At 43.5% G+C, this 12,860-nt stretch overlaps 1 protein-coding gene across 10 annotated transcripts in view; it reads right to left on the bottom strand.

The window, feature by feature from the left end:
- Positions 1 to 347: 347 nt before the first annotated feature.
- Positions 348 to 12,860, bottom strand: part of mef2d (myocyte enhancer factor 2d) — a 72,577-nt gene continuing 60,064 nt past the window's right edge. For 6 of the 10 annotated variants that reach the window (XM_028426544.1, XM_028426547.1, XM_028426543.1 and 3 more), the window contains 5 exons: positions 11,078 to 11,195; positions 10,496 to 10,676; positions 9,539 to 9,607; positions 6,667 to 6,717; positions 348 to 4,717 (listed from right to left, as the gene is read on the bottom strand). In XM_028426544.1, the coding sequence (XP_028282345.1) occupies positions 4,306 to 4,717; positions 6,667 to 6,717; positions 9,539 to 9,607; positions 10,496 to 10,676; positions 11,078 to 11,195 (831 nt within the window). In that variant the 3' untranslated portion in view covers positions 348 to 4,305. The remainder of the gene's footprint in view (positions 4,718 to 6,666; positions 6,718 to 9,538; positions 9,608 to 10,495; positions 10,677 to 11,077; positions 11,196 to 12,860) is intronic. The other 4 variants (XM_028426552.1, XM_028426551.1, XM_028426549.1 and 1 more) reach the window with 3 other exon arrangements.

Here is a 12,860-nt window from a genome sequence, read left to right as displayed (position 1 = left end):
CAACTAATCCTCCTTACCTCACATGTAAACCCATAAACAAACTGTTACTAATATTGATAATGAATTAATGTTCTAAACTATTTGACCTGTGAGGCGGTCCCATTGAGTCTAATCACCAATCGAAAATACTACATCGCCCTCTAGTGGTGTTCCCAAGGTGGTGCTTCCACATCACAAACCCTAAAAAATAAAATTAAAGGACACAAACTTTTTTCTGTAGGTCAACTTCATCTATTTAATATATAAAATACGGTAAAACATACGCAAAAAGGGGATGAGGGGAAGAGGGGACCAATGGATACTTTGGTACAATAACAAACACTTTTTTTTGTAAAAGCAGTATAGAATTTGTAATAACATATCAGTGCATACTTTATTTATGAAAATATACACAAATTGTATATCATTCTCCAAAAAAACAACAAAAAATGTATCTTTACAACAAAGAAAAAGCAGACTAGCCGAACACAATATATTAGCTATAATTTATTTTAAACTTTTTTCTTCAATTTCATTTTTTTTTGTTGTTTTTGTTTTAACTGTAATCCTGTGTGATGTGTATTTGTGTCGTTACATTTCATTTCCTATAACATGATTCACTCTTCTCTTGTTTTGAAACGCCCATGCATTTGACATCATGTGTGTCTGGTCACAAATAAGTTAGACGCGTCTCGCTGACCTCCCCAACCCCACCCCCACCCGCACCCCACACACACACACACACACACACACACACACACGCCCCACATCCACAACATGTGGACTGAGAGGTTTGTACAGTGGACTCAAGAGTTGCAGCATTGAAGCGGTTTCGTTGCAGCCTCGACTCAGATCAGCGCCTCCCGCCCACAGCCGCGCGTGTACTAACATCACTGCGCTTATGATGTGTTGTTTCATGTCGTAAAAATCGTGCAACATTAGTAACACCCTTTTTTTTGAAGAAAAAAAAAGAAAACAAAAACAAACCCCAAAAAGAGAAAAAAATATATATACTTATAGAATATTTTTTTTATATATATAATAAAATAAAATTCCAAATAAAACAAGATGCCTAACCTACACAAAAAAAATGCAGATTTCTATATCATCATGACAGCTACCATCAGTGAATGCTGTGGTAATGATGATAGTAATAATAATATCAGAGAACAGTTAAAAACAGACTGTCACCAGCACAAATTAACACTGGAAAGTGAGCGAGACTTCTAAACATCATTATACAGGAGCATTTAAGCTTTTTCAGAAAGGGGTGGGGGGGGGGGGGGTGCGGGGGTGCAAGTTCTTGGAACTGTTTCTCAGCACGATTGTCTTTCCGTTTTTGTGATCACAGCGACCCCTAGTGTCCCATAGGAGCTGTAACCGGACAAACAAGACTCCCATGAGTCCAGTCGCAAAGAAAGGATGCCGTTTTCCTTATCTTTTGGCAGACTTTTTTTTTTTCCAAAGCTCGGGGCACAACAGTCTTAACAGTCGAAGTGTTTACACTTAGGGGATTTTTATCCACTGCCACGTGCTCAGAAAAAGCAATATTGATGCACAGACATGTCACAGAGAGAGAGGATGTGAAAAGGAGAAAAGGAAAATCACTGATGAATTAGGAAGAGGATGATGGCAGTAGTGTGTGATGAAGCTGTGTGTGTGTGTGGTAGTGTTACCAGTGGAGATGACCCTAAAATAATTTGACTTCATCTCAGCGCCCGCTATCTGGACGGAGTAAGGAGTGTGTGATGAAATGTGTGTGTGAGATTAAGCTTCCATAGAGAGTGACAGGGATGAGAGCGAGGTGATGAGGGCCTTGCCCATGAGAAGGATGTGGGTGGCTGCTGGATGTAGAAAAAAAACCCAAAGTCGACAAGTCGGAGTTGGATTGGGGAGGTAGTCATTAATAGATCAAGAATGGTTCTGAAAGCTCCGGCTTAACGACAACCGATACTCAAGCTCGGCCCCCGGTGCTTTTAACAAGCAAATGGACGGAGGCTGAGAGTGCTTTTAGGAAAAATAAATACATGAATTTGCACTTTTGACCACTATGTTTTTATACCCTAAATCACCATTTACAAAAATGACATCCTTCACATTACTTTTTTTTTCCTTCATAGCCTTTTAAACTTCAGCCAACCAGCAACAGGCGAAGGAGAGTTCCTCTAAATATAGATACATGGCTTTTAATAGGAATCCAAAACTTAAAATAAGAGGGAGGAGACTGGGGGACATCCTTGGCTTGCTTAATCATATCTGTGTGTGTGTGTTCTAGAGTTTGACTGATATGCTTGTAACAGACAATAATGGTATTTTTTGTAATAAAGCTGTCAATACTTTTCTATGCAGTAACAATCACAATATTTAATATTTTTCTTAAAAGGTTTTTTTAATACCATTTATGCTGCAATTTATTTTTATTTTATCAATTAAACAACATTCAATCTTGTGTGTAGCAACAGCTCCGACTCACTTGACACCCAGTAATAAATTATTTAAATGAAGCTACAACAACACAATTTTGAGAATTCAATAAACAGAGTGACTATATATTATATATTTGTATCTACTGATGATCATAGATTGAGTATATCAGTCTCACCCTAGTTTTTTTTGTATGTGCAGTGTGTGTGTGTGTGTGTGTGTCTGTGGTGGGTGTTAGGGTAAAGTGCGCTCCATCAGTGACAGTCCCAGCCATTGCTCACAACCACACAACAGTCCGAGTCACCAGGGCTACGTCTTCCCTTTCTGCCTCTACAGCACCCTCTCTTGGCTCATCCACAAAATTACACTCTTTATATACACACATAAATAATAATAATAATCTTACTAAAACAAGAGACCGATCCACTGAGAATCAATAGTTGCTGTTTTTTTTTTTTCCTGTTTCTTTAGGGACATCCTGCCGAATATATAGTTTATACATAAACAATCCCTGTCGTCTGTTGTAGTCTCTTGCTCCAGGTGCAGCTACTGCCTGGATGTGTTAAATATATACTTGTATGTGATCTATTTTTAACCTTCAAAATACCTTATCCCTGTCACACAAAAGCCACAAAGGTTACAGATTGCTTATATACATGGTACCTCACGACTCTCTCCTTTGAACATCAGCTATCTATTCAAAAACATTTACTTGCACAAAAATAATTTCAGCTGTGTGCATCGCAGGTGTGTGTTCAAAGATGAAATTGAAAATGAACAAATCAGTCCTTTACAAAAAAAGAAAACAAAAAAAAAATACAACCAGTTGAGGTAACAAACCCGTATACACACACGCACGCACACACACACACACCTTCCTCAGCATCTGTAGTTGACACGATGTGGGTGAACAGAGGAGTATCTGCGTCATTGAGCTGTTGCAGCTCGTCCCTGATTCAAAGAAAAAAGCAGTCTTTTACCTCGGCAACAAGTCGTGTTTCCTTGTTTTTACAGCTAGTCTGCATTGTTCGGGTTCAATAAACGACTCAAGGCGTTCGTCGCTGGGGGCAGTGAGGGGGTCGGGGTCCAAGCACCGGCCGGCCGTACGGGGCCGTCGGTTTGGCTTGGCTTGGCTTGGCTTGGCTGGGGGAGGTGGGGTGGGTTTTTCTTCTTAGTGTCTTCAAATTCAAAACATCAACAGTGAAAACAAAAGGACAAAACTCCACGCATTAAAAAGAGCAAAACCGCCCAGGCTCTTAGAAAAGAAACAAAAAAATCTAGAGCGATAGCAATACAACTGCAGATGTGTACAAAGACTTTTTGGTGGCACTGTGCTGATACAGCGCTGTCATGTTTCGACCAAAACCTACCGTGGAGAAACAGACCAGTAAGGATATGATGAGAGTGAGAGACTGCCACCAGCGGTGCATGCTGGGAGTATGATTTGTTTGTCTGTTTAGGCAGCAGCTGTCAACGTGTTAGGTCCATGTGGGCAAATGTAGAGGTCGATTTGAAAACTTACAGCTGAATTAAAGTCCAACATGGCAACCAATTGGAGAAATCACTCCCTGGTTCTGTGGCTCAACCCGTTTGTGGGTTTGTGTGTGTGTGTGTGTGTGTGTGTGTGTACATTAGAGTTCAAATGTGAATGCACACTGCCATACAAGTGAGTGTCCACACGTGCGACATGAGCATGCTGTGTTGTGTATGTCTGTGATTGCTTGTGTGGACAGTAGGTTAATAGGTCAATGGCGGGTATGTCATGTGTATGCAAAGGGGAGACGGAGGGGGGCGGGGGGAGGGGAGGTGGGGGCATCGCGGCTGGTTGGGGCATGTACACAAGCCACAAAGTACACATCTTCATCTGTCCATCCGTCCATCCCTCTCTTCAGATCCGTCTCTTTATGTGACCCAGGTATCCAGTCTCATTCTCTTGACGTTGGTGCCGTCTTGTTCCTGGGGCTCTGCTGAAGAAGGCCGCAGGAGGACCATGGTGGGCTGCTGGGCTCCGGCGACGGCCTGGTGGTGAAAGTCCGGACCTCCGCCTCTGGCCTGGGTGCCGTCGTCTCGGTCGCTGCCCTCGTATGAGCTGCCGTTGCTGCTGAGGCTATCAATGGGCGAGCGGGTCGAGTAGGTGACGGACACCAGGCCTTGTCCCTGGACTTGACCCTGGCCTCCTCCACCTCCTCCCGGGCCACTGGTGGAGCTCGGGGTGCTGCGGTCGCGATTTGGCGACACAGGTTCGGACTTGATGTTGACATTTGGGTTTGTGTTGACTGTCAGTGCGGCGCCCTGAGGTATGTGGCTCACTGGCCTGGAGACAGACAAAAAGAAAACAAAAAAACAACAGTGTTATTGCAGCAGTGTCCTTGAACGTTACATGAGAGCACACCTTGATTAAGCAACTTTGCAGGGATCAAACATAAAGATCAGCCAAAACTGTGAAAGAGAATCGCTGTAAATGAACAAAGGTAACAATATTCAATGCACATCGTTTTCAAAGACAAAGGTCAACAACATTTAAACTCAGCAGATGTAGACTTAAGTGTACATAGAAGACACGAGGGACAAATAAGACCACGTAGAAGCGCAGTCCATAAGCCATGCAGTGTCGCTTCTGAGACTTTTCATGCCTTTACTGCTCAAGAAATGTTCACAAATTTATGGACAAGTACAGCACTGATACAGATACAGGTGAGTGTAATCTCCAGGTTGAGTAACCCTTTTAAGAATGAGACCTAAAAAAAACCTCTAAAAGCTGCAAAACACAAATGACCTACACTCAAAAGTGTGCCCGAATGCATCTAAATCTTCTAGGTATAAACGTAATTTATAAACTTCTCTGATTTAAACTATCCACAAGTTTTAGAACTAAAGTCGGGGGCCGTTGATTGAGATGCTCCCAAGTTCATTTCTGTGCACGCGCCCTAAGTTGGGACAATAATCATGTGCCAAAAAGCTTTCGTCTGTGTCACCATCTGTGCCTTCTACCTGCCACAACTCTTTGATCAGCTCCTCCACCCTCACACTCAGCCTTCACCTGCTGCTCCTCCTCCTCCTCCTCCGCTGGCTGGAGGCTGAGTCGAACCTGTCACCGTGGCTGACACCGAGTGTTGACGCTGCACTGTGGCTCGTTCCTTTGACGGCGTCGACATGATTTTTCGGATTGGCCTCGCTCTCTCGCTCTCTCTCTTTCTCTTGCTGCCTCTCTCCCAGCTTGACATGGTAGATCTGAATTTGAAGCTCCCAATTACTGCGTTTCGCCCCTCGGGTGTGTTCTAATATGTCATATCATGAGCCATCTGCAGCGCAGTATCTCTAATATTCCCTCAATTACTGGCAGACTGAGAGGGGAATTTAAGATAGCACTCCTCCAGGCGATCTGGGTCTGCGGCACTCAAATGTGCTCACTGTCTTACCCTGTCTGACATGCACGCGCACACACACACACACACACACTTAAAGTTGTGCACTCTTGCTGTCTTACATACAAATGCTCCTGCCCTGCTGTACTCTTACACACACACACACACACAAATTCCTCAGTGGAGGCCAGGCTCACTCCGTCTCTTGCCGTACCCACTTCATCAAACCTGCACGGCGTGGCTCAAGCCGGCGCAGGTAGATGGATGGTGGTGCCACAGGGGTGCCGTTGCTATGGCGAGTAAAAACGGCCGAGTCAGCGGGTCTGGTGACAGTGATGAAGGCGAGAACGGCAGGCTACCCCAGAGCACTAACAACACAGCCAGCACAGCCAGAAGCAGACAGTTACAGTTACAGTGAGCTGCAGCCGTGTTTCCCAAAATGCACTGCTTTGCTTTAAATTCAGTTTCAGCACCAATATGATTAGATTTGATAAATGACAGTCAGCACTGTTTGCAGTAAAGATGCTCATTTAGTTACTAGCATTGTAGTGTTGGGTATTTAAACTAAGAAAGCGAGCTATGAAGCCCGTTTTTGTGGCGTTGGTCTTGTTTCTGGCACCTTTTTTTGCAGATATGCCATAGCAACTCAGTGTTCTTACACCTAAAACACTCTTTTATGGCCAACAACATGAATTTTGATGCTACATATGAGTATTTGTCAGTAAAACCAGTATTTCCTTTTTAAAGTCACTGACATGCCCACACAATATGTAACCTAATATGTATTATTACCTCATAGTAATCAATTATTATAAGCTACTTTTTTTGTGGTGCAGCAGATATTTTGGGAAAGCGTTGTGCTGTAGCGTGTGTGTCTTGAGGGTAGAGAGTACAGTACCAGCAGAGGCCCTCCTCCCTGCCAAAGAGCAAGTTGGACTGAGAGGCCAAGCTGTGGAGGGAGGTGGGAAGGAAAAAAAAAAGAGAGAGAGAGAAGCAAGTTTAACAAAGCTAAAACAGCAGAGAAATCAGCGGGACGGAGGCCAGTCACTAGAACGAAAAGAACAAAAGGCTCAACAGCTGCTTCAGGCACGCTGAGATGTTGTTAGAGGCAGGGAGCTGTGTTGTTCAAGCCTGTGCTGACACAAATTTAATAGTTATTCACATGCAAAGCATTTTTTACAGTCAGTTGTCGAATAGGTCCTTATAATTAGATCAGTGTGTCGGGAATCAGCCGCCATTAGACCACAAATTCAGAGGCTTTTCTTTGACTGACCAAATGACCTGTGCTCATTTCCCGGTGACACTTTTTTTTTTGACTGCTTCCTGGCTTTTAAGGAAGTGAGAGTGTCTGCTTATAAAGTGTCTCAAGTAAACACAGATTGTGATGTCTCTGTAGCAGCATGTTATGTCATATGACCTATATTGTGATGGATCAATAAACAAAAACCAGACACTGAATAAATCTTATATTTTCCAGGTACTCACAGTTTCTAATTTTGTAGCCTGTAATTTTTTTTTTTACCTCTTAGATGGAAGAACAGAGAAAGAAAAGTGTGTTATGGGAGTAAAGAGCAAGAACAAAGTGCTAATAAAACATTTTATCCATTGTGTATACTCTAGATTTGTAGCTATGTGGAGTACAAGGATAGATCAAGTGGACAAAACAACACTTTGCTCTAGCAAACAGAGGCCTTAAAAGTGTTCATTTCCTGCTAAAGGGTCCCAAATGGAGGCCCCCGTCTGCTGATAACACATCGAGTCAAACAAACAATGCCGCCACATCCTGCGACAAACTGGCATCCGGAAAGCACCTCTATAAACACACAAACAAGCTGAGAGAGCGAGAGAGAGAGAGAGGCTCTGCAGAGAGGCGGTAAAGGGGGCAGCCGTGACATTAACATTTAGATTGAGGAGGCAGAGGGAAGATGAGAGTCAACAGGTGTACACCAAATTAACCAGGCCTGACAAAAAAAAAGCAGGAGCAGGAAATGAGTGGGAAAGATGGAAGCAGTGAAGGAAGGGTGATTAAAAACGGAGGGAGGTGGGAGAGGGTAAGATGACAGAAATCATTTCCTCGTGGAGCCCGCGGTGGGGGAAAAGCGTGGACGACAGCGTAGCCGAGGCTCGCGGCCAAGACGTCAATCACCATTTGATTGGGAGGGCTTGTTTGCTCGCACTTTGATGAAATCAAAAACAAAGCGGAGCAGTCTGGGCAGCAGAAGTGCCCGCGTCTGCCCAGCCTTTCCTAGGACGACGTGATTTTTTATTTATTTTTTTTCCCCTCATTGTGCCGAGGGAACATTTTGGTGTGCTGGGAAAGCTTCCCACATTTCTGTGGTGCACGCTTGTTTTCGGTGACAGCGAGCGATTCTGTTATTCTGATCCCACACACACACACACAAACACGACACAGAAAACCTGCCTGGTGCTGATTCTAGTGTCACCTAAGGGTGCTGAAGCTCTGCCACGCTCCGCATCTGGGCTGCACGATTATTAAAATGCTGCTTTATCCACTAACATCCTGACTATTCTCAGTGTTTTAAAGGCAGTCTTTGCTATTTTAATACAAGTAAATCTTGTGTTCTCTGCCTTCCAGCAGCTCAAATTTAACCCTTTGTCATGTGCAAACTGTCTGCACAATTTCTGTGAAGTCAAAAGCTGTATCTATGTGGTAGATGTTGCCTAATCTTAACCTGAAAAACTTTGCCCTCAGTATAGAAACAGTTGTTGTATCCTCACAGCCGACTGCTGGCTTCTTTTTTAGAATCTCTGATTGGTTTGGCGGATCTGCTTGCAGATGGATTTCATACAATCTGGACTGCCATTTGTTAACATTTACAAGGCGATATGAAGTGCTCTGCTGTCTGATCTGCTGGTGACTGTTAACTATATTCAAAAAAATGCTAAACCCTCCGGAGTCACAGCTGCTGTATACAATAACAAACAACCTGTTATCATATTTTCATGGACAATTTTCAGCCTGTCAAACAGGAGCAAAAAAAAAACTCTCTGCTGACAGCTAGAATTATTTTTAACACTTCTGTGTTTATCTTCCTTTGCGCTGTGCACTCTTAACTTAATGCTGAGATACATTTGTGATCTAAAATTCAAAGTGAAAAATCAATAAATGTTTTCTATCTAGCTACAGTAAATAGTCTTTGACGGCTAAGTTACATGTTACTGTAGGAATCTCTCAGGCCTACAAGTATCTGAGGAATTGAATCTTATGTCTGCCTGTCAGCTGAGAGTGACAGCGAAATGGCTGAGAAGTAAAATTTTAATGCAGTAAGTGTGTCTGTGGCGAACAGCTGTGCAGAGGTTTAGTGTTAGGGACTGAAAGCAGCACCAGAGACTTCTTTTTTTTTCCAGTCGAGAACATAGCAAGGTGCTGCTGTCACACACAGAAGCTTCTTCCTCTTTGTTCCTGACACATCCAAAGAGCTTCAGATCTAAGCTTTTTAGGTGGCATGAAAAGTCTCAGAAGCGACACTGGCAAGCTGATAATCTGGGAGTGAAAAAAAGAGGACTTCAACAGAACTGAAAGAGCAATGGAATACAGAGACAGCAAAGCAACAGGCGACACATCCAACGTTACAAATGGAAAGAAATGATGGTTTGATATCATCTAATCTGTTCTGTTATTTTGATCTTTGGGTCAGACCCTCAATCACGTTATCACACACCCATTCATGAGTGTGTGTGAGCAGTATATTGACCTGACAGATAAAAAGACAGAGCTGCAGAGCACTAGATGCTATCATGTCATTCACCTTAGGTTAGTGGCAAAATTGGAGATGCAGTTAACCATCTTTGCACTCTGTTTCTCTGCACCCCACATGCTGTGGAGAAAAAGGGGGGAGGGAGGAAAAAAAAACAAGAGGCAGTTACAAAGCCGCTCCCCCATCCACAGTTTAGCCTGGCATTGCCAAACTCAACACAAACAGAAACAGAAACAGACTTATGAGTGTGGCTGATTAGGCTAAGGTAAAGTTAGCATTGTGTTGTCAGTGTTAACATAACTGAGGACATGGTGGAAAATATCAGTCTGGTGCCTAACCTGACTGATGCCGCAGAAGGGGAAACTGCACTAAAAGATAACAAGTTGCAGTTCTTCCTGTGGTAACACCTAAAACACACTAATGGCAATCTGTAATTCCTCACAGGGCGCTGACACAAGCACATACTTTGAAGATGGATTTGTGTGAGGTGGTGAATCCAGCTGCCTTGTAAGGTAATACTGGTACAGACTGGGTATTAATCAAAATCTTTATTGCACACTTCCTTTGAACCTTGCAGGTAATGTGTTCATTATTATAATGACTCTGTATTAACTGTGTTGTGTTGCACAGCTGTGCAGACTATCTTTGCTAGCAACCTAAAGATGAGTATATTTAAGGATGTGAGGTTTAGATTTTTACATCTTCTGCAGGATAACACAGCCAGCAGCCAACAGCCCTGCCCAGCGACCAGGAGTTAAATCAGTGGGGCTGCAGTGGAAGAGGGCGGTGGGGGTGGGGTGTGTGTGTGGGGGGGGGGGGAGTATCTAGGTCACCACAAAGATGAATCAACCACAGCTGGGGTGATGCTACAGCTTTGTATGGGTAAGGTGCTCTGAGTGTTTTATGTACAAGTGTTGGTGTTACTTCATCTAAAAGGTCAGGTGTTTATAGGGAGAGGGTCAAAGATCAGGATTTTTATGAGTTTTTTATGAAGAAAAGGAAACTTACACCAAGTTACTGAGTGACGCCAGGCTCATCTGCTGTTGCTGTTGCTGCTGCTGTTGCTGTTGCTGTTGCTGAGAGACTGCCGGTTGCTGTTGCTGTTGCCATGTAGCCATGTTGCCAGGCACCAGCCCCGGTGGTGTGAACGTCTGGAGTGCTGTGAGATCTGCACTCGTCAGCTGGTACTCTGGGATTAAGGAATGGAAAGGAGAGGGGGACAGAGAAGGAGAAGGAAAGAGAAAGGAGGTGGAGAGGAAGAGGGGGGTTGAGGGGGATTGTTTTACATCATACAACTTTCTGGTGCATCAATATTAATCAGGGCTAATCCATATTAATAGAGACCTTTGAAGTGGAATCATTCCAGAAGCTCTCACACAATGAACAAAGTGAATATTCATAGTGGTTTGTGGCATCACACTGCAAGGTTTTCAAGTTTTTCTACATCAGAACGCTCAAGATTTTTCATAACATAATATAGACTATTTCTGTTATGTATATTTCATCTGTTATTGGTGCTGCTATGATGTGCCGTCTTTCCTATTTGAAGGGGGGGGGGGGCTGCCTTCAGTGCTGCCTTCAATGACTTACCAGTGTTGTAGGCCGTCTGCATTCCTGGAAAGGGGGCTAGGAGACTGGGAGTTGCCACAGATACGACTGGTGTGGTGAGTGGCTGTGCCACCTGAGAGCCACCTAACCGCTGGGCATTCTGGGAAGACAAGAGACAGAGGATGCTGAACGTGAGGACACTGAAAGCAGAAGAGGTGATGTGGTCAAACATTGCTTAATCCAATCCATTTAAAGTTCTGCATTTCCTAGGCGTACAGTGTATGACTCATGCTAAAAGTTTTTGTTTCAGTTGCATTGATTTGATTACCTCTGAAAGGTTCTGATGTCTGATTGGAAAATGTATATTTTGGGGGGTAAGGAATCCATCTGACATTTATAACCTAACTCTTGGATCCATGGACTGTGGGTCTGTGTCGTGAGAAAACCTGGTACTGTTCCATTAAGAATGAAGTCTTTTTCTCCTTATATGGACAGAGTGTAGAAGTTCACGGCACATGACTTCATCCATTTTTAACAGCAATAATGATAATGGTTAGCATGTGGTTTCCACTGTACAGCAGAGTGGATGCAGAGTCCTCACAATTCAGTTACTACTGAAATATTTGACTATAAACACAGCTTCTTCTACTTCTAGCTGAAATAAAAACAAATGCTCATCTGTTTTATGAAGCACAAATCCAGCAACTTTGAACTTTTACTGGTGGACTAAACAAATCCAACCTGAACCTGATAAGTAAGGCATGATATAATAACAGTTGGATCACTTCATTTGCCTGTGCAGGGCAGTGGAAGAGTGGAAGATGTTTTATTCATCGTGTCACAGCCAGAAGCATTTCTGCTCCCTGCAAGAAAATCCAAGCACCTCGGTTCTCTCTGAGGTGTTTAACTTTTCTGTGACACTTGAACATCGATGCGTGCAAGATGAGAAATGTCTCGCATCTCAAGGTGGCGTTGGCACGGCAACGCTGTCGCAAGGGCTGGGTGCTTGTGTTATGTAGCGTCATGGTGGAAGGTGTTATGAGAGGCATCGCTGTGCTGGAGAATCATGCTGACAGGAACGCATGCATCGACAACGCTGACAGAGGAGAGACGAGTGGGGATGAGTGTGTGTGTGTGTGTGTGTGTTTGTATTGGAAAAAGTATGTTTGTAGAGCGGTATGTGAGGAATGGATACAGAACGTGGGGTGTGACTTTGTTCTGAGGTGTGTGTGTGTGTATTTATGCAAAGAAAATATGCATAAACAGCATGCACGTGAGTGTGTGGAGGACTGAAGGGGTCATCGTATCGGAGTCTAGCATGTCCATCTGTGTCCCAGGTTGGAGACTTTGTGAGCTTCTCTCGCTCTGATCCTCGACACGCAGATGAAACCAAACATGCACATGCTGAGCAGCTTTTGCACACAGCGGAGAGTCAGATGGTAGCTCCGGTTCTCTCGTCAGTCTGTTTGTGCTAAACAAATGTCACTTTCTGCAGGGATCTACTGTTTTTCAGATTTCAATTTTTAACGTCTCAAAAATGCAGCAAGGGTTTGCTTTTAAAAATTATAAACTGGAGGGTGGGTCGGAAGATTCTGTCGTGGCAAATTGCTTTCATCCTACTTTAGCTGGCACCCAGAGGAAAGGAAAAAGATACTGTTTAGAGGTCTACTTTGGGGAATCTTTTTCCAAAAAAAAAAAACGAGTAGAATTTAAAATAGAGGAAATGAACTTTAGATTAAAGTGCATTTATGTCATTTAGACTCATCATATCATTTTGAAGCTCATCATGTAATTGGATTTAGCGAGCAGCACAAAAATTGAGGAC

The sequence above is a fragment of the Parambassis ranga genome, chromosome 16 (genome assembly GCF_900634625.1).
Source record: "Parambassis ranga chromosome 16, fParRan2.1, whole genome shotgun sequence".
In the NCBI taxonomy this organism is placed as follows: domain Eukaryota; kingdom Metazoa; phylum Chordata; class Actinopteri; family Ambassidae; genus Parambassis; species Parambassis ranga.
This window is presented reverse-complemented; position numbering and strand designations above follow the sequence as displayed.